At 51.3% G+C, this 26,019-nt stretch overlaps 1 protein-coding gene across 5 annotated transcripts; it reads left to right on the top strand.

Moving 5' to 3' along the window:
• The first annotated feature begins 9,201 nt into the window (after positions 1-9,201).
• On the top strand, positions 9,202-25,227 carry GPR55 (G protein-coupled receptor 55). 5 transcript variants are annotated; one of them, XM_045198606.3, is made up of 3 exons: positions 9,208-9,338; positions 18,547-18,597; positions 21,014-25,227. In XM_045198606.3, exons 1-3 carry the CDS (start codon positions 9,332-9,334, stop codon positions 22,036-22,038), a joined length of 1,083 nt encoding a protein of 360 aa, XP_045054541.2. In that variant the 5' UTR covers positions 9,208-9,331; the 3' UTR covers positions 22,039-25,227. The 5 variants fall into 5 exon arrangements, with proteins under 5 accessions (XP_045054543.2, XP_045054541.2, XP_045054542.2 ...); XM_045198608.3 differs by lacking the exon at positions 18,547-18,597 and having other exon boundaries at positions 9,202-9,265; XM_045198607.3 differs by lacking the exon at positions 18,547-18,597 and having other exon boundaries at positions 9,265-9,338.
• The last annotated feature ends 792 nt before the right edge of the window (positions 25,228-26,019 follow it).

Genomic DNA, 26,019 nt, shown 5'->3' with positions numbered 1-26,019 from the left:
CTCCCTTTCCCACCCACAGCAGAAGCCACGAAAGGCAGGACTGGCCAGAAATGGGGGAGCCCATGTTTAAACTCTTCTGTCTGCCCAGCTGGGCCACACAGCCTGAGATCAGAGGGCTGAAAATCCCCACCCCATCCCCTCAGGAAGGAGTCTTGGGAAGGAGTGCAGACTGAGGGTGGGGAGGAGACCCCTGCAAACTCACAGACCACACAGGCTGCCCCCCCCCCCTGCCAGGGGCCCATCATGGGCTGGCGTCCCTGACCACAGCCTGGGTCCTCAGGGTCCAGAGTTGGCCTTTCTTCAGGCCGCTGCCGATTTCTCAGTCTAGATAAGCGCCTTCCTGTGGGGTGAAGAAAGGCACGGAGGACACACCCTGTGACTAGCACCCCTTCTCCAGGATGCGCAGCCTTTGCAGGTGCTGACGGCCTCGAGTTTGCAAATGATTATGAAGGGAATGCAGCCTGCTGGGAACCCCAGCCTTGAGCTCTGACTGTTACAGAACAGACCCAAGGGGGATGAACGATATACTATTACTAAAAAGGCCCTCCCTTTCTTGCTGGGGTCCCTCCCCACCTACTAGGTTCGCCTTGCCCGCTGCCAGAGGAAAGACATCTCTCAATGCCAGAGACTGGTGAAAAGGAAAGGAATTACTTATTTAAAAGTTATACAGACTTAGAGTAATGGCTTAATGTCTTCATTAAAATACTAAAGTCCATTAGAATACCCACAGACGCACACAGTCCTTCCTTCTCCCCCTGCCCAGTCTGGGGTACCGTATCTCAGGAAAAGAAGTAGAAGTCCGTGATTCAGGCTCCCGGCACCATCAGCTATGTCGCCACCATGGGGTCCCCACTCTGCCAAAGCCGCGTGGTCCTCTCCTGGGATGGCTGCCGCGCCTGGGTTTAAAACCCAGTGCCAGTCTTCCTTTGCAGCCCCATTTCCGACTCCTCCTACAACTAGTTACACCTGCCAGCATTCCCATGTTCTTCCAGCTTTACTGGGCTGCCGTAGTAAGTCTGGGCAGGTGTGGCCCCATGGCATGGAGCCAATCTTCTCCAAGCTCTCACGCAGGCCCTGTAACCAGGGGGAGTTGCCTCCCAGTTACATCTTGGGTTGAAGTCACTCCCATCTCCCTGGCTCAAAGCATGGCCACAGCTATTTTACACATCCACGAAACCAGTTAAAGGTTATAGATATATTAAATGACCATGCCAGGGGCAAGCTGCAAAGCTGTTGCCATACAAAACAGCTCTGAATGGCCCTGCTCCATGTGTCCCATCCCCCAGCTCAGACTTGTGGGGGTGAGGACATCCTATATATATTTTTCTAATATTTCCTGGACACCCTGAGTTCTGGACCCCATTACAAATCCCTATTTGGGGTCCCCCCTCTTGGCTGCACCCTGTTACATAACTTCTCTGCCAAGAGCAGGTGGGGAGCCAGGCAGAGCAGGAGGGCCACCTGCACAAGCCCCTTCCTGACCGGTTAGCCCCCTTTCTCCGTCCTTCTGCTCCAGGGGTAGGTCCTACCCCAAGTGGAGGGAGACTCTGCTGGGCCCTGGTCCAGGCACAGGCCAAAGGCCTAGCAAGCACCTGCTCCCGAAGGCTCCCCGTCCCAGGCTCAGCGTGGCGGGCCTGGGGGAGGAAGGGTGCCACCCAGCTCGAGGGTGGGAGGTCTGGCTTTTCTGGGGCAGCCTCCCTGCTGCAGTCTGTGCACTGTCAGGGGAGGCGCGTCACCCTGGTCCCGCTTCCAGAGCAATGGTCTGCCCTGCCCACTTCGTCTGACTCTTGCACCCCTACCTCTCACTCATGGCCCTGAATTCCTCCTGCTCTTCTCTCCCTACACACACGCTCACACACACACTCACACACACACACATGCACACGCAGAGCAGTGCTCCAAAGCAGACTTGGGTCACCTTGGCTCACTTCAGACCACATGGTGCTCTGTATCCCTGGCCCCTCCTGGCCTTCATGGGGTAAACGGACATGTTTGGGCCTGTGTTGCTGCCAGAGGCCCACAGACAGCTGTACTTTGGGTTCGAGAAGCCCTGCAGCCCCCTGCTCACTGCCCTGGAGGATACCGCCGTGAATGGCTGTGGAGCCAGTGTGGGGGCCTCGGGTTCTGCGGCCGTGGGGAGCCAGGCAGCCTGGAGGACACATACGTGTTTGCAGGGTCGCAGAATTGGACCCTTGTTGTGAATGTCTCCACAGACCACACCCACCATTTTGGGTTTGGAAAGTTCTCTGAGAAACACCCAGGACTCCAAATAGCCCCACTCCTGAGGCCCCCTCCCTGGTCTCCGTGACCTGTGGTCCCCCAGGCAATGTCTACCCAAGGATGGAAACCAATGACCCAGCTCCCTGGGGCCATGGGACAGAAGCTCTGTTCCCTAGAGCTCCCCAGCCCCCCGCCTGGGGCAGGCTGGGTTCCTGGAGGCTCAGCCAAGGTCCTGGGGCTGCAGGGCAATGGAGACCTGGGGAAGAAGCTTGTGGGGAGGGCTCCTGGTTGGCTAGTCCCATCGCCCTCCATTTTGGCCACGCGCCCTCTTAAAAGATGGAGTGGACCTCTGGGAGGGGAGGTGGGAGCCACGTGTAGCCAACTTTCCTTCCCAAGTGCTACTTGGAGGCAGCGTTTAAGGAGCTCTGCAGAAAGGCCAGGCCCTCCTGCTAACACTGGGAGTTGCTGGCGGATGAGACCTGGAGGAGATGCAGCTGCTGTCCAGGTTCCTGTGGACACCTGATGGGACTAGGGAGCTTGATTTCGTCCCTTCGATTCCCAAGGGACATGAAAAAGAGGCAAGCTCACGGGATGCCCTGGAGAGCTTACGGCTGCTTCAGAGCCACGGAGGGAGGGCAGCTGGTGCGAGGGCCCAGAGCCTCCTTGGAGCTCTGCCCTCGGGCTGCTGCTTGGCCTCCCGGAGGGTTTCCTGTTTTCCAGAGCTGGTAGAACTCAGGCCAAGGAGAACCAGGAGTCTTTGCAGACTCTCCCCCTCATTCCAGCGCCCCAGCACCAGCCCGCCTCCCTGGATGTTCCTTCACGTGAGACAGCGTGAGGAGACAGCGCATCTGGTGACAGGAAGTTAACTTTGGTCGCCCTTCTTATATATTTTGTAATGAATGAATGGCATTAAATGGCCTTTTGTAAAGAAAACTGATTCTGTATGAAGCCCACCCTGGCCGCTTCGCTTCTTCAAGTGGCCGTTCCGAAGGCCTTTGCCTGAGGTCCCACACGACCCACCTGACTAGTAGCACAAGAATGACTAACCAAATTTTAAAGGATTCAAATATCTTGCTCTTCTCAGAACACTTTCTCTATTCTATGTGGTGATTCTGCAGCAGCTGTGCTGCGTAGTTTACAGATTTTGAGAAATTAACCTTCTCCTAGATGAGACCTTTGCCACGTGATTCTTTTCTGAATGAGCCAGGGCAAGACTTTTTCAATGCCTGGCATTTTTACCCAGAACCCACAAAACAGGTAGTTGCTAATCGTTATATATTATATTTTTAATAGTGAGTGTTAAGTCATAATACTCAACCTAAAATCAGAGTCATCTTATTCGAGAAAACCAATTTAAAAATTTGTTGAATTTGCATTTAAGTTATGAACACGTTTTTAAATTGATTAATAAACTGGGCAGATTAGGGAGACACATGGAAGCCTAGGGAAGCATTTTTTTGGCCTAGGAGATCTGCTCAGCTTAGATAAAAAAAGCCACCACTTCTATTTCTTTTCATAAAAGCACAGGAAGAACCACCAGAAATGCCGATAACTTGCCATGGAGCCTCCAGCCACTTAATAAGCATGATGCCTTGAGTAGTAACTCGAAGAATATTCAAGTACTTTATGCTGGTGTCATGACGAGCCTTAACAAATCCATCCGTGGCGCTCACCCCGGACTTGAAGGTTTTATAGACATTTGGTTTCTGTGAGCTGCGCTCCTTTTCCATGCGCTCGTGGTCCTCTGAAGCACTCCCGCCGTGGGGCTCGTGGCTGTCAACAGGAGGTTCTTGGTGTCCCTTTCCAAGACTTAGCCCTGGCCACTGGCTCACATTCCAGGCTCCTTCACATACTGGCTTGACCTTCCCTTGGCTTTTGGGACCCGCTCTTCTGCTGCCTCTGACCAGCTCCTCTTCGTCTTCACGGGTCCCAGTCCTTCTGCCAGCCGGTGCCACGGTGCTCTTCCCCAGCGCGAGCTCCTTGGTCACTCTCTCACACTGGGCGTGGTCTCCTACCGACTGCCAGCCTCCTCCGCTGTCCCTCCGCCGATGACTCCTCGCCCTGCATCTCCATGGGTGGGCCACCTTCTTTGGGGACTGCACACCCTCAGGTGCAGAGTGGAACCCATTTCCCACAGCCCAACCCTGGAGCCTTGTCCATGTCGCACATCCCTGTGAATTCCCCCGATCCATCCAGTCCCAGTTTCGGACACAGTGGACTCGCTCTCGACTCCGCATCATTCTTCCTCTCACCTACTTCCTTTGGTCCCCTGCCCCTTGAGTTCCCCTCATCACTTCAGGAATCCACACTTCCTCCTGCCCGTCTCCTCCCTGGCCTCAGCTCAGGCAGCATCTGCTTGACGACAGACAAAGGATGACTTGCTCATCTTTGTATCCCAGGTGCTGTGCACCTGGCAGGTCCTCAGTAAATGTTTTTTTTAAATTTATTATTATTATTAGTGAACTGAGACACAATATTTAAAGTTGGACTTTTCTGAGGTGACCAGTTAGCAAGGGTGTATCCTCAGGGTCAAACTCAGTAAACCTGACTCATTCTGCTTCTATGAAGAAGAGAGTAAATGCTTGAGGTAGTGGCTTATTCTCTGTGGCGAGGGAGATTTTGATTGCAATGCACCTGGTTGTTATTTGCCCGTGTTACAGAAGTCCTGGAAAAGAGGGTCTTCCAAGACGTCCATTTCTTTCCCACGTGTGCCGTTAGCACATCCAGGGCTTGCTCATTAGTACAGTTGCAGCCATAGTAATAAATTCCATCCAGATTTGCTTTCTGAAAGTTATATTATACTTATGTATTCCTCCACATAGCTGCAATCTAATGCACTTCTTTCCTGCAGGATACACCATAATTCACCACACGTTTCACTTCTGTAAGCAGTGTGTTCTCCATTCGTCATGTATCATTCTCTATGGGATTTATTCCCTAGTTGTTTCTATTGGGTTTGAGACTCTTTGAAAACCTTTTAGGTGAACGAGTTTCCAAATACAGGCTGCATGAGTATTCTAACATGCCTTGGTTGCCTTTCCAAGTGGCTGGGGGGTCAGGAGGCCCCACCCTGGCTGGTGGGCCATGGTGAGTCTCAGGATTACACCCTATTTGACAGAAGAAAGGTGACTTCTAGTTGCAGCACCTGGGCTCTGTACCCTCCAAGTGTCCCTCTTGGACAACCTGCCACCACCTGTCCTGCTGAGGGCTGTTGGAGTGCTTGGAGGTCAGGATGGGGCCGCAGGGACGGCCAGCAGGCCGTGTACCAGACAGGAGGTAGTGAGCTACACAGGGTCCGTGGTGGTTTGGAGAGCCTGTCGGAGTGGTTAGCCGTGTGTCCGTGGGTGAGCACGTGCGTTCTCTAACTTTAGGGTGCACGTCGGTGTGCTTTGTCTGCACTGTAGTTACCTGGGGCTTTGGGTGTGAGTGTGTGTCTGGGGAGCACAGGCACGTGTGGGTGTCCTGGGAGGGGGCTCTGGGTGTCCTTGGGGTGTGCGTGTGTATGTGACTGTGAATGTGGTTCTGGGTTGGGATACGCCCTTGGGGGGGGAGGTGTTGGAGGGGTTATATGTCCCATCTCTGTGACCCTTGTGTGTGTGCACATCTCAGGGTGGGTGTGTCTGGCTGTGAGCCCATGAAGGTCTGAGGAAAGACCACCACACACGGCAGTTATTCTGGGCCCCTGGACTGAACTAACTGGGCGCAGTCCCCTTTACGGTAAGGTGGTCATTTGAGGCCCCCTGGGAGCCAATGCAGGAGAGGCGACCTGATGAGAAAACAATGCCACCCCTACAGCACCCGGGTCCTACCCTCCCACCCCATCCCCAGAAGCTTCCTTCCCCCGGTTCCTCGCCGCAGGGCCTCACTTCTCCTCCTGATGCTGCAGCCTCCCCTGCCCTGGCTGCCTTTGCTCTGCCAAAGGTACCCCAAGCTCTGTCTCCTGGAGAGGCTGAGGCACCCCACTCATGAATATTTGAGAGGTCCAGGTCCCCACAAGCGGAGACACCAGGCCCCAGGGGAGAGAGCAGAAGGTAACAGGTCAGGAGGGGGAGTAGAGGCAGGTGAGCTGTCTGCCCGGGTGGCTGGAGGCCAGAGAAGGACCAGAAATGAGGCCATAGGCAAGGGAAGAGTGAGGAGCAGAGAGGGAGGCCAGGGGTACAGGGTGGAGGGAAGGAGGGAAAGGGGGACTAGCAGGGCAGGGGAGCAGGGGACCCCAGGGGACCTGTGGAGGCTGCAGGCCTTGGCTCAAAAGTGAGGATGAGGCCTGCTGGTTAGAGGTGGGAGGGAGCCTGATTGGGAGAGGTAGTGAGCAGGAGGAGAGCCAGGCTGAGGGCCCAGAGTGGGGGCCTGTGGAAGGCAGGGCTGCAGGGAAGCAGGTGAGGGAGGTGAGGGGGAAGGGGCAGGGGACAGGGGAGGGAGAGAGGCTGGACTGCGGTTTGCTTTCTCTTCATCACTGCCAATGAGCAGAGAGAGAGCCCCGCTCGACCATGGGGTTCTGCAGCCGGAGTTGTGTCTGCCTCTGTTGCCTAAGACCTGAAGACCAGCTCATCCTAGAGACACTTTGGCGGCCGAAAGCCCTACCTTCAGCACAGCTGTGCCCATGGCAGAGAGGGGGAACCAAGGCCTGGCAGAGGCCCTCCGAGGGGTCCTGGGTCCAGATGGAGGGTGGGCATGGCCCCTGTCCCTGCTCCTATCCAGCTGGCTGGCCCTCCAGCCTCACCTCTTGCCATTCCCCCAATATCCTGGCCTTCAGCTGCACAGAGACCCCAAGACCTCTCCAAACACCACACTCCTCCCTCCTTGGATCTGCACTTAGGCTATTTTCTTCTCTTCTAGTCTTTTTCTCGTACCTGTCTCTTGCCGCTGTTCTCTGAGCAGCTCTCCTGGGCAGGGCTGGGGGCATCCCTGCACAGCCGGATGCGCTGGGGGGCACCCACACAGTTCTGGCCCACACCCTGCAATTCCCCAGGGGGGAAACTCTACCCTCTGAGTCTCTCTGACTGCACATTACTCTCTCAATGAGGGCCTTGAGCAAAGCTCGTCAAGAAAGGGAGGTAGGAGATGACTTGTCTGCACAACAGCCCGTGTAGGACTCGAACTTTTGTGCTGGAAGAGGGAGAGGGTAGGACACACGAGTGTGGGTGCTGGTGCAGGAGCTCTGGGGGAAGCCGTCCCCTGGGGGAACCCTGAGGGGTAGGCGGAGACTGGATTTGGAGGCACCCCTGAGGCAGGGACTTCTTACTGTACATGTTTGCGTCTGCCTTTGAGCTGTGTGCACGTACTCAAACATTTAAATAAAAAGCAACTCCAATAAAACTAGAAATGATCATTTTTTAAAACAGAAGAGAGCTGGAAGAGAGGGTGGACGAGCCTCCCTCTGAAGAGGGGCTGAGTGGCGAATGGGTCTGTAGGCCCTTCGGTCCCAGCCCCTTGCTGGGCTTCCCAGCCCACAGCCCTGGAAGCCTGTGTGTCTCCTCCCTGCTGCTTTCTTACAGGTCCATGGCCTCTGGCTGTGGCGCTGAGGCTGCCCTGGCCTGGCTGCCTCACCTCATCCTGGACTGAGCCAGAGGCCTGGGGGCTGCTCTCTTGGGGACGTGTGGCCCAGAGTCCTTTTTGAGCCCAAGCCAGCTTGGGGCTCTGAGGCCCAGGGCAGGGAGTGAGTGAACTTGGCTCTGCCCTTCACATAATGTGGATGTGATGAGAGTCAGAGATGGTGAGAACCTGAAAGACTGTCATGTTCTGACACCCTCTTCACCGGATGGTGGGGATCCTGAACTCTGGAGGGCCAGCTGCCTTCCCTGAAGTCACACACAGGCTGCCGTTTACACAGAGATGCTTCATGTGCTGGGATGAAACCCCCAGCCCCACCTCAGGGAGGGCCTACCTCTGCAGACACCTGAAAGCCCCAGACACACCACCCTGTAGAAACAGCCTGAGCTGCGGGTGTCTCACGGCATTGGCTAGTCCCTTCTGGGCATGGGGCTGCGTCTGCCAGGCTGTGTTTCAGCCCAGACTTTCCTGGATGGCTGGAATCTGCCAGAGCTCCCTGCTGAGAGACACCCAGGCTGGGCCCATGGGGGCGTCTCAGGTCCCAGCCCTGGAGATGGGAGGCCCTGAGCAGGTCTCTACTTGCAGGACCCTTGCAGCTCTGTGGTCCAAGGCCGACCCAAATCACTGCAGAGACCTGGCACAGAAACCAGGGCCAAAGAGCCCTGTAGGGTCCAGCATGGCAGGGGCCCCTGCTGACCACCCTTGAAGATGCCCATGCAGAAGGGCTGAGGGGTCCCCGTCCTCCAAGTCTTAAATATGAAGGTGCCCAGCACCACCTCTCTTTCTGTGGGCGGCAGTTCTTCCTTTTTTTTTTTAAATTCTTTTTTGATTTTCACCCGAGGGTATGTTTATTGATTTAGAGAGAGAGGAATTGGGGGAGAGAGAGAGAGAGAGAGAGAGAGAGAGAGAGAAACATTGTTTGGTTGCCTTCCATACACGCCCTGACCAGGGATTGAACCCACCACCTTTTGGTGTCTGGGATGACGCTTCAACTGACTGAACCACCCGGCCAGGATTGAGAGGTAGTTCTTAATCCTAATCCCCAGAAGCCCTGAAAGTCACAAGGGCCTTTCTCAGATGCTGGCCGCCCCAGTTTACACTGGTTTAGCCTGTTCGGTGTGCGAGAGGCCTCCTTTTTATCAGTTTCTCCTGCCCTTCTGTTTGTGTTTTGGAAGCAGGGTGAGTGTGCAGACCCCTGAGAAGGGGCAAAGTGCAGACCATCTTCCTGGAAACATGCTCCCCATGCCCCGTTACAGTTCCACTTAGGGGGGAGGGGCCCCCAGATACCCCCACCCCCCAGAACTGAGAGAAGGAGCCCCTAGCCAGACAAGGATGCTGCTGGAGCCACTTGAAAGGCATCTGGTCCCACCCCTCGTTTCACTGATGAGGAAGCCAAACCCTAGAGGGGAAGTGACCCTCCCCAGAGCAGGTTGGTGACGGAGCTGAGGGAGAAATGACATCTCACAGCTTGCTCAGCTGATAGGACCACCAGCAGGTAACAGTCCCCGGGGCCACTGGAAGAACTGAGGAACAGAACCATGGACTGACCTTGCTCTCACGGATGGCAGGTGACTCTCCTGGTCAGCCAGGGCTCCATGGCCTAGGCTCTGTCCACACCTGCCCTGATTCAGGGGGCAGTGTCAGGTGGCGCGGTGGCCCTGGCAGTCTCCGTGACAGCAGCAGCTGCAGGCGGAGGGCTGGTTTGTCCCTGGTTACCAGTGACATTTTTACAAGCCCTCAACTTCCTCCTGATTTGACTCAGGATCACAGCATTAGGCTGGGGGGGTGGGGAAGCCTAACCGTAGGCAGCTCAAGAGCCTTCCCCGGGGAGCTCGGCCTTGCGTGCCATACCTGCCCGGCCTGCTCCCCCGGAGTCTGCTTGGGAAATCACCAAGAGCCCGAGTTTACACTCTGTCAGGAGCTACCCTGCAGCCTCTGAGCAAGGCACTTGCCAGTGGTGCGACTTCCCGGCCTCAGTGTGCCTCTCTGGGAAAGGGGAGCGATAGCAGTTTCTTCCTCATGGGGCTCTCTAGAGCAGTGAGTGATAGGAGCGCCTGTCCCCCTGGAGGCCTTGCTTTCTGTGCTGTAACTGGATTGTCCTCAGACCCTAACCAAGCATCTCTTGGAGAGGCTGGGAGGGAAGATCCAGAGCACGGGGAACAGTGAGTGTTCTGGGTTCCTTTTTGAGAGGGAAGTGGAGAATGGGAGCCGGGAAACGCCCGCCAGCCTGGCCTGGGCACAGCTGTGCTGCCCGGGCTGTGGGCCCAGGGGATCAGGTAGTGTGGGGTGCTGCCCAGAGCACCTCTGGTTCTGACCTGTTGCCCCAGCTCTGACCTGTCCCTGTGGAGCTGCCTCGGACCAGAGCCCTGCCAGTGAGTGAGCCCTTCCCGGGGCCTGTTTTCGGGGGAGGCACAGAGATGTGGCCCTTGTCCTGGGGTGGGTAGGACACTCACTGCGGCACACAGATGACTTTCACGGCCCCACCTTGGTCACAGCAAGGAAATGGTGTCTGAGAACGCAGGCAGACCAGGGAAGTGGACGTTTGGACGGAGGGCTGAGGTTCTTTGGAGAGGAGGGGGTAGGTGGAGCCAGGCACAAACAAGAAGTGAGGGAGTGGGGACACAGGGAGCTCCTGGGTGTGCCGGTGATGCTGGTGGGGGGCTGGGGTGGGGACGAAGTGACGGAGAGACTCAGAATGTGAGTTCCCGCAAGGCCCTCACTGTCTGTTTGACTTTGGGTAGAGTCTTTAGCTTCTCCAAACCCATCTGTAAAATGGGCGCAATCATAACAATGTCCCAGGAATGTAACCAGTTTTCCCTGCAAAGCACTTAGCACCAGACCAGCCCCATCTTAAGTCCCTGAGCTGGCATCTCCACTTTCTGAGCCCCCACTCCAACCCACCAACCTCAGGGGTGCAGCTCCAGCAAAGTTCTGGGCTCAGGGCGGTTCTGACTATGTGCTCTGTCCCTTCTTTGTCCTGTTCCTTCTTGCATTGTGTGCCCTGGAGGCCTCGCTCAGTCAGGTGCAGACGGATGAATTTATTCATGGTGTTCACGGCTGATAACTGCATCCAAGTCAATCTTTGTATTCTGACTGTGGCTCTCAGCACGGCACCCCAGAGGAGCCTGGGATTGCAGGAGAGGGACCTGGATGGGAGGACGCTGGTCCCGGGGAGCATTCCTCCTTAAACAACATCCCTCCTGCTACCACCCATCCCCCAGCCCTCTGCTTGGGCAGGCCTGGCCCTCCCATCTCAGGCATTCCATGTGGATGAGGGCTTTGGCAATGCAAGACAAAGGGGGTACCTCTTAAGGTTGCATTCTCCCTCTGGCTGGTGTTTTCTAGAAAGTCCAGTCTGCCAACACAAGGAGCCTGGCTTGGTCTGAGTCACACATCAGGGGGTAAGTGCCCCAGATGTGCAGACATGGGCCAGGCCTGTCCCACCTGGAATGCTGGGTCCTTGAAGGCACGGGCTGGGGGCAGGGTGCACCATGGGGCACAGGCAGCTGCCGGAATCACGACCAAGAGAGGGCCGAGTTGGCAGGAAGAGAGCCATCTCCATGAGGCTGCAGGCTCTGGGCTCACAGGGCTGAATAGCGCTGTTTGGATCAAAGAACCCAGACACAGGCCCCACAGCTAGAGAGCCAGGAGCAGAGCCCAGGCTTCTGGATGCCCAGCCCAGTTCCTTCTCACGCCTGGGATGTTTTCTGTCCTCTTCACCCTGGCCTGCTCTCCAGGGCACCGGGACCCCATTCCTTTCACTGCCCACGGAGTCAGACAGTGGAGTGTGTCTTGAGTGCCGGAGAATGCTGATACGTCCATTCCCCTAGGGTTTGGAGCAGCTCAAGTCCCCTCTACAGATTCTCCTGTGCTGTGGCTTCCTAGCCCTTCCGCATGCAGCCCCCGCAGACAGACAACCAGCCTCCCGTGCCCGGGGGGATTGGAGTAGGGCAAGGGCCCTGCTCACCCCCAGGCCTCTTCTGGGCTGTCTAAGTGTGGCTGGGGTTCCCCTCCTCCCTCATTGTCTTCCCTGTTTACAAGAACACCCAGGAAGCCCCATGTTCCCTTAAGCTGGACTGTGTCATTGTTTTGCGTAGAAGCACCGGCTCCTGTCCAGTGTGTCAGTAATGAACTTCTGGTTTTCTCTGAGTCACAAATGATGTAAGAGACTACTTAAGAGAGTGAATAAAAATGCCTTTGACGTATTATTAGGTGTTTTCTTCATGGTCTGAGAAGAGAAAGGTGGAATGGCCATGGCCCTGGAGTGCTCAGCTGGGCCCAGGAGTGGGATAGACTGGGTGGGCGGCCCTTGTCCTCTCCCAAAGAGAGAGCATCCCCTTGATCTGTGATTTAGTCCTCACTGACCTGCCAGCCGTACCTTTCCAGTGATTGGGCCGTTCAGAGCTCTAAACTTGTCTGCTTGATCCGTGATATCCCCTCTACCTGCAACTGTATCTCCATTTCAAGTTCTTTTTGCATTTCTGGCATGTCCCCATTAGGTACTTCCTTGCCATGCTTGTTGGGACATAAATCAAGTGTTTCATGTTTTAATTATTTATTATAACTGTTAGCTTTGTGGAGTCTCTGTGTTACTCTCTTAATTCTTTTTACTAAAAAAAAAATTACATTGTTATAGTGCCTTCTTTTCTAGCAACTGTGTGCCTAAAAACCCATAGATTATCCTAACTTTTTCCTCTGTCTATGTCTTTTGGTTTTCTCTGTGTTTCTTATCCACAAAAGATGACTAGGTTTTGCCCTGGCTGGTGTAGCTCAGTGGATTGAGTGCAGGCCTGTCGCCCGTTCGATTCCAGGTCAGGGCACGTGCCTGGGTTGCAGGCCGGGTCCCTAGTTGGGAGCATGTAAGAGGCAACCACACATTGATGTTTCTCTCCCTCTCTTTCTCCTTCCCTTCCCCTGTTTCTAGAAATAAATAAATAAAATCTTAAAAAAAAAAGATTAGGTTTTGATTTTTTAAATGGATGCCCCTTTTTATAGAAGTATTATAATTGTTAGGGAGTGTTATAATTACATTATACTTGTTATATTTGTATAAACTCCACGGGGTTGCCCCTCTGCTTTCTATATTGAGACAGTGCCTTTTTTCACTTTCAGTTTCTATTATGAATTTTCTCTTCTTGTTGTCCCTTTAATATAGAGGTAATGTAATGGAAATGTCCTATGGAAAACAGGTTGTACTTCTGCATTGTTTCTATGAATAGCTCTCCAAACTTTGGGAAAATTATACTCAAATATCTTCTCCTCCCCTTCACCCAGTCTTCACTGTTAATATGGCATTTTGCATCTCTTATATACTGTTCTTTACTCTCAATGTTACATATAATTTCTATGGTGTAGTAGCTGGCCTGCGGACAGACCATGCAGCAGGTGCTGACGCTTTCTCATTTCTCAGGTGGCACCTGTTTTCAGTGACCTGTCCCTTGCAAGTCTCTCTGTCACTCACGCGTTGTCCTCAGATGCTACACCTTGAAATGTTCCTCTTTGACCTGCCAAGATTCTGCCTTATCAGCTGAGCGCTAGTTAGTTCAAATTTTCTTTAAATTCTGTGTAAACCTCCCTCCCGCCCCTGCCTCAGATACACGCCAAGACTTCCTTCTTTTGTAGCAAAGTCAAAAGCTATTTTTCCTTCCTTTTCTCCAACATTTAGTACAATTTTCAAAATTTAAATTGTTTTCATGTTAATTGATCAATTAAAATACACACACATCACACACGCACACGAGAGCGCTAAAGATAAAAGATTGAAAAATCACCCACAATCTTACTGTTAGAATGCAACCTGTGTTTGGTGCACGGAAATTTTTTTCTAGGCTTTTTTCCCCGAAGCATGGGTTTTATTAATCATAGTTGAAATCACTTTCTGAATGCATAATTCTGTAATATTGTGGAGTTTTTACTTACCATAGCATCAATGTAACAGAAAAACTTTCCACTGAGTAGATTTACCGAAGTGAAAATAAGCTCTCGTTGGCATGTAGATGTGCGTGTTCTTTGCTATCAGAAAAAAAATGTTAAAGTGAACACACTTCTGTACACCAGTTTTCCTTCTTTTGCATACTTTACGTTAAGGTAAATTTTCAGAATCACTGCATGAAAGACTAATGATGTTCTGTGGCTGGTAGTGTAAGTGATCAGGTCCCCAAATGTATTCAGAGGTGGGTACACCCAGCACACCGGTGACAGTCTCAGCTGCACAGCCCTGTGCCTGTTTATCTGCTGTGGGTCTTGATATTGTGCGTTTTTATACTCTTCTTAGAGAAAGAATGTCATTTATCTAACAGTCATAGCATTTTCTTTCTTCCAGCACATTGCTTGAGGTTACACAGCTTTAACAAAAATATTTCTAACGTCGCGCAGTCAGCCTCATGGTGTCTGTGTTTTGAGCCTTGGCTTTTTCATCGCTCCAAGCCCACAGAGTTTTTCCCTTACTCACTTTCACACGTTGTCTGTTACATTTCCTATGGCTTGATGTTTTGAAACTTCATTCATTCATTAAAGGATTTGGAATTTCTTTTGCTCTACAGTGTGAAGTGAGGCTCTACGTTGGTTTTTACTGATAGTTGCCACCTAATTTGTTGACCAAGCCTTCCATGTGTATTATTGATTCTCATTTCGGTTAATTGTCTTAGTGCATTTATTCTTCTTAGTTCTGCTCATTGTCTTGGTGCACACTTGGAACTTCTGGATGTCGGCAGGTGTCTTGGCTATTTCAACAAGAAGGCCTGTTTTTAAAAAATCATTTAATACAAAGTTGGCCAATGGCACAAACAGGTTACTCTTCATCACGTGCAGGAAGCATCCTTCTGGGCCTTCATGTAAATGATGTTTGTGGGAAAACTATCTACCAATATGAGCAGAGGGCTTTGCATTTTTGCTTTAAGAATGTAATACATAATGTGAACAGATCACCTCACGTTGAAACGGTGTCACCTTCGGGAAATCTGATTAGGTCCTCTGAGCAATAGCTTTTCTCTTCTGTGCGGCATCTGTCAAAGTTTGATACTTGGGTAAGTTAGTGTCATACCATAAATTCATTAAAATTAGCTTATGTTCTGAAATTATTTCTAGAGTCTGGGAATTGTTTCTTGAAATTTCACGTACGCTAGAGCCTGTTGACTCATTCTTTGAGATCGTGCTCAGCGTTTTTCTTTGCTGTCGGTCTAATCAACATGTCTTCTGTCATCTTTTGTATCAGCCGTGGTAAATTACATTGCGCCCCCAAATCATCAACTACATGAAGGTTTTTAAATGGATTAACACACAAGTGATAAGGTAGTTTCTTCCTATTTTTTTCTCTTCTCTCCATCTAAGCTTAACGCTTTCTTTCTTATTTCTAGTTATGATCCTTTGAGTCTTTTTTCTTGATCATAGTTGTTAGAGATACAGGCTTTGTTTAATTTACTCCCCTCCCCTGGGAACCAGCTATTAAACTTATTAACTCTGGTGTTTTCCTCTTCCTTAATTCATTTATTTCTGCTTTAATCTTTATAATTTTTTCTCTGATTTCTCTATGACTTTTTTGTTGTTTTGCTTTTCCCTAAATGTTCGAATTGAGTGCTTACTTCATTTACTTCATTCATTTATTTTTATTTTGTAAAAAAAGATTAAGCTTTTGCGGGGTGGGGTGGCTTGTGTGATGGGTGAGAAGTGCTATTGAAAGGCAAAGCAGTATCTGCTGTATTAAAACGTGTAACTGAATTTGCTTGGCTGACCTGAGAGACCAGAAGCACTCGCTGGTTCTCGGTGAAGCATGCGGATGTGTAGGCAGCCGCCGGAGGTGGTCTCGTTTGTACTACGGTATTCTGTCTCACTTGAGATAGACTGTTTTAATTATCTGGTTTTACATAGGAAAGAAGAAATGTTAAGGTTGTAAGTCTGTAACAGTCAATGGCTCATAATCACTAAAATAATTCTTTCCCACAAAGGGAAAAAGAAGGCTGCTGGGACTAGATTTCTCTCAGAATAGTTTTGGCGGCATCCTGTGAAATTGTTTGTTAAACAATCAATCCAGTAAGTTGTTGTCATTCCTGATAATGTCCCGTGCATTTTGTTTTGTGCTTCTGACCTTACCTATTTGTGAGTAGCCAATTCTATTGTTTTATTTCCTAGGTGTCTGTGTATTGTGGTCAGAGAATACAGCCAACATAATTTCTCCTTTTTTTTCTTAATGGGAGGTTTTATTCTTGCTAAGCTGATCATTATTTTGACAACTGTTTATTCAATATTTGAGAAAAAGTGGATAACCTATTGGCTTAAAACCCAATCCAGCTCTGGCTGGTGTGGCTCAGTGGATTGAGTGCTGGCCTGGGAACTGAAAGGTCGCCAGTTTGATTCCCCAATCAGGGCACATCCCTGGGTTGGGGGTGTGCGAAAGGCAACCAATCAAAGTATCTCTCACACGTCAATGTTTCTCTCTCTCATTCTCCCTTCCTTCCCCTCTCTCTAAAAATAAATAAATAAAATCTTTAAAAAAATAACAAATCCAAGAGCTATGAATTAAATTGTATTCATTATACAGGGTCTGGCACAAATAATGGCCCTTTTTTATTACATAAAGATCTTTTATTACAAAGTCATAAGCATGTGATTTGGTACCATAATCACACAAGCACACCATATGACATCTCAGGTGACATGTTCAAATTGCTGTCCATCGTGTGTGAGACAATCACGTGCCCTACTGGCCACACTCAATGGCGTTACTTCTGCTGGATCCTGTATTACTTTTATAATTCTATATCCTAATTTGTATTTTGCCTACTTTGTGTTCAAATCAATACTCTATTAAAGTCTGCCACTACACCGTGTCATTGCCAATGTCTCCTTGATCTATTTTGCTTGAGGTACTTTTATACAATGCCACTCACTGTGTACAATTACTGTTTGTCTTCAGGGTTTTTCTTTTATTAACATAAAACAACCTTCTTAATCCTGATGTTTGGCTTTATTCTTTTTTTTTAATTTTTAAAAAAGATTTTATTTATTTTTAGAGAGAGGGGAAGGGAGGGAGAAAGAGAGGGAGAAAAACATCGATTGGTTGCCTCTCCAATGCAGACCAAACCCGCAACCCAGGTATGTGCTCTGACCGGGAATCGAACTGGTGACCTTTTGCTTTGCAGGATGACATCCAACCCACTGAGGCACACTGGTCAGGGCCTACCTTTATTCTTAAATTCTCCAATTCTAGGTACAAACACACCCACTCTGACTTTCTTTTTGTTTCTGTATGTCGGCTGTATCATTGAGGGGCTCCTGCTGTCCGTCACAGGTGGGCACAGGTAACCAGGTTCTTGGTGATCGGAACAAAGAATTGAACCGAACACAGGGTTCATAGCGGAGGACATGGGAGCAGGTCAACTCCAAGCAGGGATTGACCTCATGGGCTGGAGGGATTCTATTGTCATAGGGCAGATCCTTCCTGGCTAGTTTTGAGCATGTGCAAGTAGTTGTATTACTTTAAAGCTACTCTGCATGTGGTCTCCCATGATTTTCCTTGATTGGCCACCAGAGAAGGGGTCGCACAATGTTATCAAATGGACCCCCTTTTCTCCTGGGGATCCCCTGTACTAGGTTCGCCTTGCCCACCGCCAGAGAATTATAGCTCTCAATGTCAGAGATTGGTGAAAAGGAAAGGAATTATTTATTTGAAAGTTATACAGACTTAAGAGTATGACTTAATGTCTTCATTAAAATCCCAAAGTCCCTTAAAATACCAGCAAACACACACAGTCCTTCCTTTCCCCCTTTGCCTGGTCCGGGATACCATATCTCTGGAAAACAAATAGAAGTCTGTGGCTCAGGCAGCCCTCGGCTTTTCCCAGTAATCCGTGCTCAGCTGGCCGGCCTCCCGCGGTTCCCAACACCATCAGCTGTGTCACTGGGATCTCTAGTTCTTAATCCAAAACCACATGGCACTTTCTCCTGGCCCACCAGCAAGAGTCCTTTCACCCCTTTCCTTACCGTAATGTCTTTCCTGCATTCTTCCAAACTGCTGAGAGCTCTGCATCGCTGCTACATCTTGCTTTCTGGCTTTCTAAGCTGCGTGGCAAAGGGAGCCCCAAAGCCGCGTGGTTCCTCTCGTCATGGCTGCTGCGCCTGGTTTAAATCCCAGCACCAATCTTCCTCTGCAGCCCCATTTCCGACTCTTCCCACAACCAGTTACACCTGCCAGCATTCCCGTGTTCTTCCAGCTTTACTGGGCTGCCATAGTAAGTCTGGGCAGGCGTGGCCCCATGGCGTGGAGCCAATCATCCCCAAGCTCTCACGCAGGCCCTGTCACCAGCGGAAGTTGCCTCCCAGTTACTTCCTGGGTGGAAGTCACTCCCATCCCCCTGGCTCAAAGCTTGGCCACAGCTATTTAACATATCTATGAAACCAGCCAAAGGTTATAGATATGTGAAGTGACCGTTCTAGAGGTTATTTGCAAAACTGTTGCTAGACAATCAGCTCTCAATGGCCTTGCTCCATTTGTCCCATCCCTTAGTTCAGACTTGTGGGGGTGAGGACATCCCATATTTTTAATATTTCTGGGACACCCTGAGTTCTGGACTCCAGTACAAATCCTTCTTTAGGGGGCCCCCTGGCTGTACCTCCTTACACTGCTGTGGATATTTCTGTCATGAGCAACTAAGAATTGAATGTTATTTCATAACTGAGCTGCAAACATTAGTTAATAAGGGAAAGTTTGAATTTTTCCCTTTTTTTTTGTTGTAATTTCTCTGCTTGGTTTCTGTTTCATTCTATTTATTCCTTTCCTAGGTAGGCTGATTTGTCTGTTCATTTCTCTTCATCTGCTCAGTGATTTTAATGGTAGGTATCCTGTTTTTAATAGTCAGTAGTTATTCAAGGTTAGAAAAAACCTTGTCCTTTTTTATAATTATCCAAATTAAAAAAACAGAACAATAACTTTTAATTTCCTTTTATGGGATATTGGCCTTGCCCATGTCCCCTTAGTGTGCAGCATTTCCGCCCCCTATGACCCAAGGACATTCTTCTTCTTCATTAATCTCTCTAAGGTATAATGTCTTACCTTTTTCAAAGGACACAGATGATTTATTTCCCTGTTTTTTTCCTGCTTTTAATGCTCAGCACCAAGCTTTTCCACTTTGATGTTTTCATTCTTCACTGTCATTACCTCTTGGAAGCAATGCTTTGGTGGAAGCCACACATACCTGAGAGTGGCTTTCTGGGACCTTCACACCTGACCAACAACCCGACCGGTGTGAAATTCTGTGTTTAAATGCTCCTCCCTCTAACGACCTCTGGTGTTCATGACTGTTTTTCAGAGAGGTTCCCAAGGAGCTGGGTTTGTTGTTCACAGATGTGTGTTTGGTTCTCTGTGAAGACATTTAAAGATGTGAATGGAAGCCCTGGGAGTGGCTATATTTCCACTATTTTGCATGAAACATACCTCCTCTCATCCAGTTCTTATCTTCTCTGTGGTTGAATTCAGCCCCACCTCTCAGGCATTGAGCTGCTGCTGAATGACCAAGGTCATCTTGGGTCCTTGGGTCAATTCAGACCTGATTTGCTTGAACCATGACCTTTCCCCATTCAATTCTATTTCCTTACTGGTATGAGGCTGGGACCAGAGTCCAGTCAAATCCTACTACAAGGCCAAGGGACCCAGCAAGCCTGCTGCAGAAAGATAACACACTGCAGATGGCCCTGCTGGGGGTGGTCACTGGGCATGGCGACCCTGCGGCCTGTGCCACACTCTCCGGATTCCGACATAAATGGAAGCGTTGGGACAGCCTCTGGAGGCTGCCAGGCAGCTGCTCCAAGCCCAGCTCTGCCCTGCAGCTCCACAGTCAAGCAGACGCTGAGGCCTTGCTCTTCCTGGGCTGCTTCCAGCCAGTGCCTGAGCTTGGCAGAGGGACCCATCCTGGGTGAGTCTTGCTCAACCTGGGACCCCTCCAATGGGCATCCTGTGCTTAGGGACTCCCCGTAGTTGGCCTGATGTTTTCAATACCCAGTGTGAGGGTGTTAGGAGGTGGGAATTTGGGAAGGTGATTAGGTCAAGAAGGGGGAGCCCTCATGGATGAGATTAGTGCCCTTCTACGAGAGCGCAGAGAGCTCGCTCACCCTTCCTGCCATGTGAGGACACGGCGAGAAATGGGCAGTCTGTGCCCCGGAAGATAGCCCTCACCTGACTGTGCTGGCACTCTAGTCTCGAACTTCCATCCTCCAGGGCTGTGAGAAAGAAGTTTCTGTTGTTTATAAGCCTCCCATTGTGTGGTTTTCCATCACAGCTGCCCAAACTAGGATTGCTATCCACCTCAACAGAAAATTTCACAATGGCGTCCCCAAATTGGCCACACTTTTAAGGATAACCTGGCCAGGGCCTGCCTAGAACCCTTGTCTTTGGTCTGATCAGAAGCTCTAACTTGGGACCCTGCCTCATTGTCTGCAGGCATTCAGCACCTCTGAGCAGCGCGCCCACAGCCTTGGTCCTCTTGCCCCTGGGACCAGTTCTAGTTTCCTCACCTGTCTACAGGCCTTTCTTTGCCCCATGGAGACCTCAAGCCCTTATTTCATTCCCTCTGGGAAGGTCCTTCCTTCCATATTTCTCCCTTTTCTGTCTGGTTTTCTCCTTGGGGTTACAACATCTCCACACCTTATATCTTCCCAATTTCAAGTCACAAGAAGAGCCCCATCCTCCTTCCTAGAAACCCATGCCAGAACTTTGTTGCTTTTCATTGCCTCTGAGTGAGTCAGGTGTCCATCCCTGAACCAACGAACCAGTCTGTCAGGCAGGGTTGACTCTGTCGAAACTTCAGGAATGTGGGTAGAGGAGAACAGAGAGAAAGAGCTCCAGTCAGCCCTGCCGTAGTTTCCATGTCTTCAATTATGTTTAATTCTCTCTTTGTTTAAACCACTTTGGGTCAGGGTTTGTGTCACTGTTCCTACTTTCAACGGAAGGAGCTCTGATGGAAAAAAAAGACAGATGTTCATGCACAGTTTCATTTCATAAAAGAGAAAGGCACACACACATATGTGTGTGTGTGTGGGAAAAGGGTCCGGAAGGACATACATGAAAGAGGAACAGTGTTTATATCTCAGCAGCAGAATTAGAGTCAAGTTTTCTTTGCTCTCATTGTTATTAGATGAGCATGAATTGCTGTGTGATACAAGGTAAATGTTTATTATTCTTGACAAAGTCGATGGAACCCATCCCTTGTAGAGAGTGACAGGAACTTCACCTAACCCATTGTTGATGTTGCAGGGAAGAACATGAGCCAGTCCAACAAAAATGGGGACTGCTCCTTTGCTGATGTGGACCAGCTGATGAAAACCGTGCAGGTGGTGGTCCACATCCCCACCTTCCTCCTGGGCCTAGTCCTCAATCTGCTGGCCATCCGGGGCTTCCACACCTTCCTGAGGAAGAGGTTGCTGGAATATGTTGCCACCTGCATCTACATGATCAACCTGGCGGTCTTCGACCTGCTGATGGTGCTCTCCCTCCTGTTCAAGGTTGTCCTGGTCTACGTGCAGGCTCCCTTTCCGTCCCTGTGTAGCTTGGTGGAGTGCCTCTACTTCATCAGCATGTATGGCGGCATCTTCACAATCTGCTTCATCAGCCTGGACAGATACTTGGCCATCCAGTACCCATTCCTAGTCAGCCACCGCCGGTCCCCCAGGAAGATCTTCGGGATCTGCTGTGCCATCTGGGTCCTGGTGTGGGCCGGGAGCATCCCCTTCTACAACTTCAGTTGGGGAGAAGAAAGATACACGTGTTTCAACAATATGTCCAGCAGCGTCTGGAGCGCCAAGATTGTCTTCCCCGTCGAGGTGTTTGGCTTCCTTCTTCCCATGGGCATCATGGGTTTCTGCTCCTTCAAGAGCATTCACGTCCTGGTCAGCAGTCAGGACGCCACCCTGCACCTGGCCCGGAAGAGGAGGGCCTGCATCTGGACTATTGCATCCAGTCTGGCTGTTTTTGTGGTCTCCTTTCTTCCAGTACACATAAGTTTCTTCTTGCAGTTCCTGGTGAGAAATCGGTTTATTTCGGAGTGCAGAGTTAAGCAGAACATCACCTTGTTCGTGAAGTTGTCCATGTGTCTCTCCAACGTCAACTGCTGCCTGGATGTTTTCTGCTATTACTTTGCCATTAAAGAATTCCGCACGGGCATCAGGGCCCAGCAGAACTCCAGAGACCAGCTGGAGCTGGACCTCTTGCAGACCAGGACTACTGCGGCTGGGGAGAAAAAGCCCTCTGCAGAGAAAGGAAACTGCAGCCCTGGGTCCTAGTGGCAGACGTCCTGTTTCAGGACCTTGTTGGGGTGGGCGGGCGTGTGGTGCCTTGACTAGTGTGCTTCCTCTTTAGATGCTCAGTGAATGCTGTGTCTGCTTATTATGCCCCCAGAGACCTCCCCCCCCACCCAGACAGCTCAACATAAGTCACCTGGTGTTTGGAGATTTCTGATGAACCTGAGAACCAGGTGAATTCTTGATTTCTAAGTCTAAAAAGTATGAGGCAGAAAAATGAGACCATCTGAACAAGGCTACCTCTCCCCTATCTTCTGCTAGGCTGAAAGGCTCTGGAAAGGAAGAGAGAGAGGAGTTGGGAGAGAGAATGAAGGTTGGTCACGGAGGCAGGTGCCCTGGACTGAGATGCAGTGGCAGGTGAAAGGGTGAAGCCAGAGCCATTTGCTATCGTGGCACCATTTGCTGAGCAGGCCTGTGACCTTGTTAAACAGGACTGCCTGTTTACTCTTCGGAGCTGTCCCCAGGACTGGAAATGACCGGAAATGGCTGGAAATGACTGGAAGCAAGAACAGAACTGACCGACTGCTCCCTGCAGCCACAGGCAGAAGATGACATTGGAGCAAATGGCAGCCTCCCGTTATGACCAACTACCTGGGGGTCACAGCAGCACCCCCCCACTTTGTAATCCGATGATAATCCAGTAATAGCTCAACACCCCCACCCCTCAATGGTGGTATATCTCTCCACTCCATGCCCCTCTCTTTTCTTGGAGAGTGAAAAAAATGCTTTATTCTCTGTACTTTCTTCTCCTTGTAAATTGTTTCCCGGCCCGTGCCACCGACCCCCTGGCAGTGGGGATGCATCAAGCTCCTTTTTAGTTTGTGGATCCCAGGGTGGAGCAGACTTGTCCTTTCCAGTCCCTTCTGGGGCTCTGTTGGCCAACGACCTTGCAGAGATGACAGCAAGGGGGGGGCAGTGATCATGGTGGAACAAATACACACAGAGAACCCCAAGTTTCTTACAGGCTTTTGAAAGACCGGGGAAGTCCACAAGAATGTTGCAGAAGAATGAAGGGGGCTGGTATGGTGAAACTGCAGACACTTTGTGGAAGTGGTGGGGACAGAGCGGGTAGCTGTTGGTGACACCTGAGAGCCAGGAGGGTATAGAATACCCTGGGGAAGGAAGGACACAGGCCAAGGGCAGCTCCTGCCCCATTGCCACAGGGCTGTCCACGGCCTGGAGCTTCAGCACCGGCCGGGGGAGGAGGGGCAGGATGACAGGACTGGGGGAAAGGACCTTCCTGAACCTGACTGGCTTGCTCTCTTGAACAGGTTCATTAGACTTAGTTTCCTTGAAAATGATGATAAAGAATGAGGCTCAGTTTGGTCCAGCCAGAGGAGAACAATGAACACGTGTTCCCCCACCTGGGCCCTGGCTGGGCAGCTGACCGCACTGTCTGGGGGGCTGCCCTCTCCGGTGGCTGGGGAGGGGAGAAAACCAGTCAGCCAGGAATGGAGGGCCCACCTTGCGGGCACAAGGCTCCTGGCAGTTTCCAGAGGGAAACTGGAAACCATTGAATCACAGCTTGGCTGGGGCTCCTGTAATGATCAGAAGGAGCCGCAGTGACAGCCGAGAGCCTTCAATGAGTCAGCAGCTCCAGAGAGAGAGATGATGACAAGGATTCATTGAACGGCGGGGTAGTTTTGCAAGATGGAGTGAGTGAGATGAGAGGTGACAAAGAGAGGCAAAGAGAAGGTTTTCCGGAAGAAGAGCAACAACCTCCTACCTGAGGCATAAGAGCCTTCTACCGCCGAGTGCTGGATGGCAGGGAGGGGTGGCCGTGCAGGAGGAAGAGGCAGTGTAGAGAAAACCCTGATGGGAGGAAGAGGTGAGGCTGGGCAACTTCCCAAGCCTTGATGACACGGAGTTCTGTGAGGAGGTGGGGTGAGCAGGAAGGACAGGGGGCCGAGCCGCTTCCCACCTGAGACTCCCCAACTTGACTGAGAGCCCTAGAAGGGTGGCAGCCCTTCTGCTTCCCCCCTGCATCTGAGACAGTGATGAGGGGGCACTCCACATGGCCGGAGGGAAGGGCGAGGAAGAAAGTATCAGTGCTGGGGTGTCGATGGGTGTGCAGGATTGATCCTGCCCAGGACCAGAGGCTCCTGCCCCTCAACCCGGACCTCCAGGGGCCAGCAGCCAGAACCAGGGGCTCTACAGAGGCACGAGTGAGTCTTGTGCAGCTCCCCCAAGCCCTGGGCACTGCCCTCCGGCCTGGGTGCTGCACTGTCCATGGCCATCCTGGATGGACACACACCTGTGCTACTCTGAGGCAGCCAGGCTGTGGTACCCAGCAGGACATGTGGGGCTGGGCTGGGCTTAGAGCCCAGGGGTGGGTGGAATTGGGGACCACCCTGCCTCCATTTTCTCCCTTTGCATTGGGAACTGGGATCTTACCAACAGGCGCCCTCCACGCTGCAGCTGTACCCACCGGTGTGCTGGGGGCCAGACAGCCCTCCTAAGAGAAAGAGACTCAGGGCCCTGCACACCCATCATCCCCAGGGTTGTTTGTACACGTAAAATCTTGGACTGTGGGGGCAGCATGGCCCTGCCCGAGCCAGGTGACAGGGAGGACTGGAGGGGAGTCTTGACTAAAGAGTTGTATAACTATGCAGAGAGAGAGAGAGAGAGGGAGAGGGAGGAGAGAGAGAGAGGTGTAACTGTAGGGTCTAGGCCCTGGGAGGGGTATAGCGACCTTGAGTTGATATGACAACTGTGGACTAGTGGGTGACTCCTGGGGACCCCTTGACGGATCCCAATACACAGAGGGGAGGAGAGGAGCCTCTTCTCTCTCCTCATGGGGAATCATCCTGGCCTGAAAGTCACAGAGGACTCACCAGGGTCCAGCCCTGTGTCAGCCCTTGGACCCCATGGGCAAAGGAGGGGCAGAGGGTCAGGGTTAGGGTACAGATGCATCCGAGGGCCCGATCCTGCAGCAAGTGGCAGCCAGTGAGTTGGAAAGCCTTGAACTTAGTTTTGGAAAAGGCTAAAATTCCTGCTCCTAAAGCTAGTGGAACTTGGAGATGTTTGGCCATAAATGCGACCTTATTTGTACTCCTAGAAAACCTGAGCTATACTTCTTACTGTATACATGTGAAATTAGCACAAATAATTGGAAAAAAATGACTTGATCCATCTGATTTGCCAAATAAATAGATTCCTGTGATGCTGTGTGATCTTGTCTCGGGCTGTACTTACTGGCTGCTGAGTGTCCTTGCCAGGTGACCCAGCAGTCAGTGTTCGAGGGACAAGATCGAAGGGGCCACCTGGACACCAAGTGTGCGAGCACAGAGAGTCACCCCCAGGCCTGGCCCGGGGGCAGAGCCTGCAGGATCTAACGGTGACTCCCCATGTTCACTTGGGTCCTTGGTTCTCTGGGGTGGCAATGGGGCCACACAGACCCCACAAGCCCTGGTGGGCTCCCTCTAGTACCAGGCCCCCCCACTGTCTCCTGCCACCTCATCCCACCGGCTCCAGGAGACAGAAGCAGCTTTCAAAGGCTGGGGCTCCTCTGCATACACTGTGCAGCCCAGTGCAGCGGACCTGCTGGCATGGCTGGCCCTCCGGAAGTCCTCCACTAATCCTACCACCTACAGAATGGGGCCGACTCTGCTGGGTCAGATCTGGATTTTCCTTCACAGCCACTCACACATGTGAACCCTGCTAACCTGTCCAGACCTCCTGGAGAATGTGTCTGCTGGACACTGGCCCGCGCCCCGCTCCCTCCTGAGCTCCACACACCCCTGAGCACAGCCAGTCACGGCGTGGGTGCCGAGGACCAACCTCGGATGTCCTCACTTCCTGACGATTGCTGTGGACTGAATGTTTACCCCTCCCACATCCACATGTGGAAGCCTTAATTCCAAACGTGGTGGGGACTTCAGGAGATACTTAGGTTTACACGAGGTCCTAAGGGTGGAGTCCTCATGATACCCCCCTTGTAAGAAGAAACACCAATTTAATTTT

Source organism: Desmodus rotundus, chromosome 2 (genome assembly GCF_022682495.2).
Source record: "Desmodus rotundus isolate HL8 chromosome 2, HLdesRot8A.1, whole genome shotgun sequence".
NCBI lineage: Eukaryota > Metazoa > Chordata > Mammalia > Chiroptera > Phyllostomidae > Desmodus > Desmodus rotundus.
This window is presented reverse-complemented; position numbering and strand designations above follow the sequence as displayed.

What these genes read in the sequence shown, in the direction of transcription:
- GPR55 (XM_045198606.3), top strand. An exon ending in TCTGCTCAGTGATTTTAATG is followed by an intron (nt 18,598 to 21,013) that starts GTAGGTATCCTG and finishes TTGATGTTGCAG; the next exon opens with GGAAGAACATGAGCCAGTCC.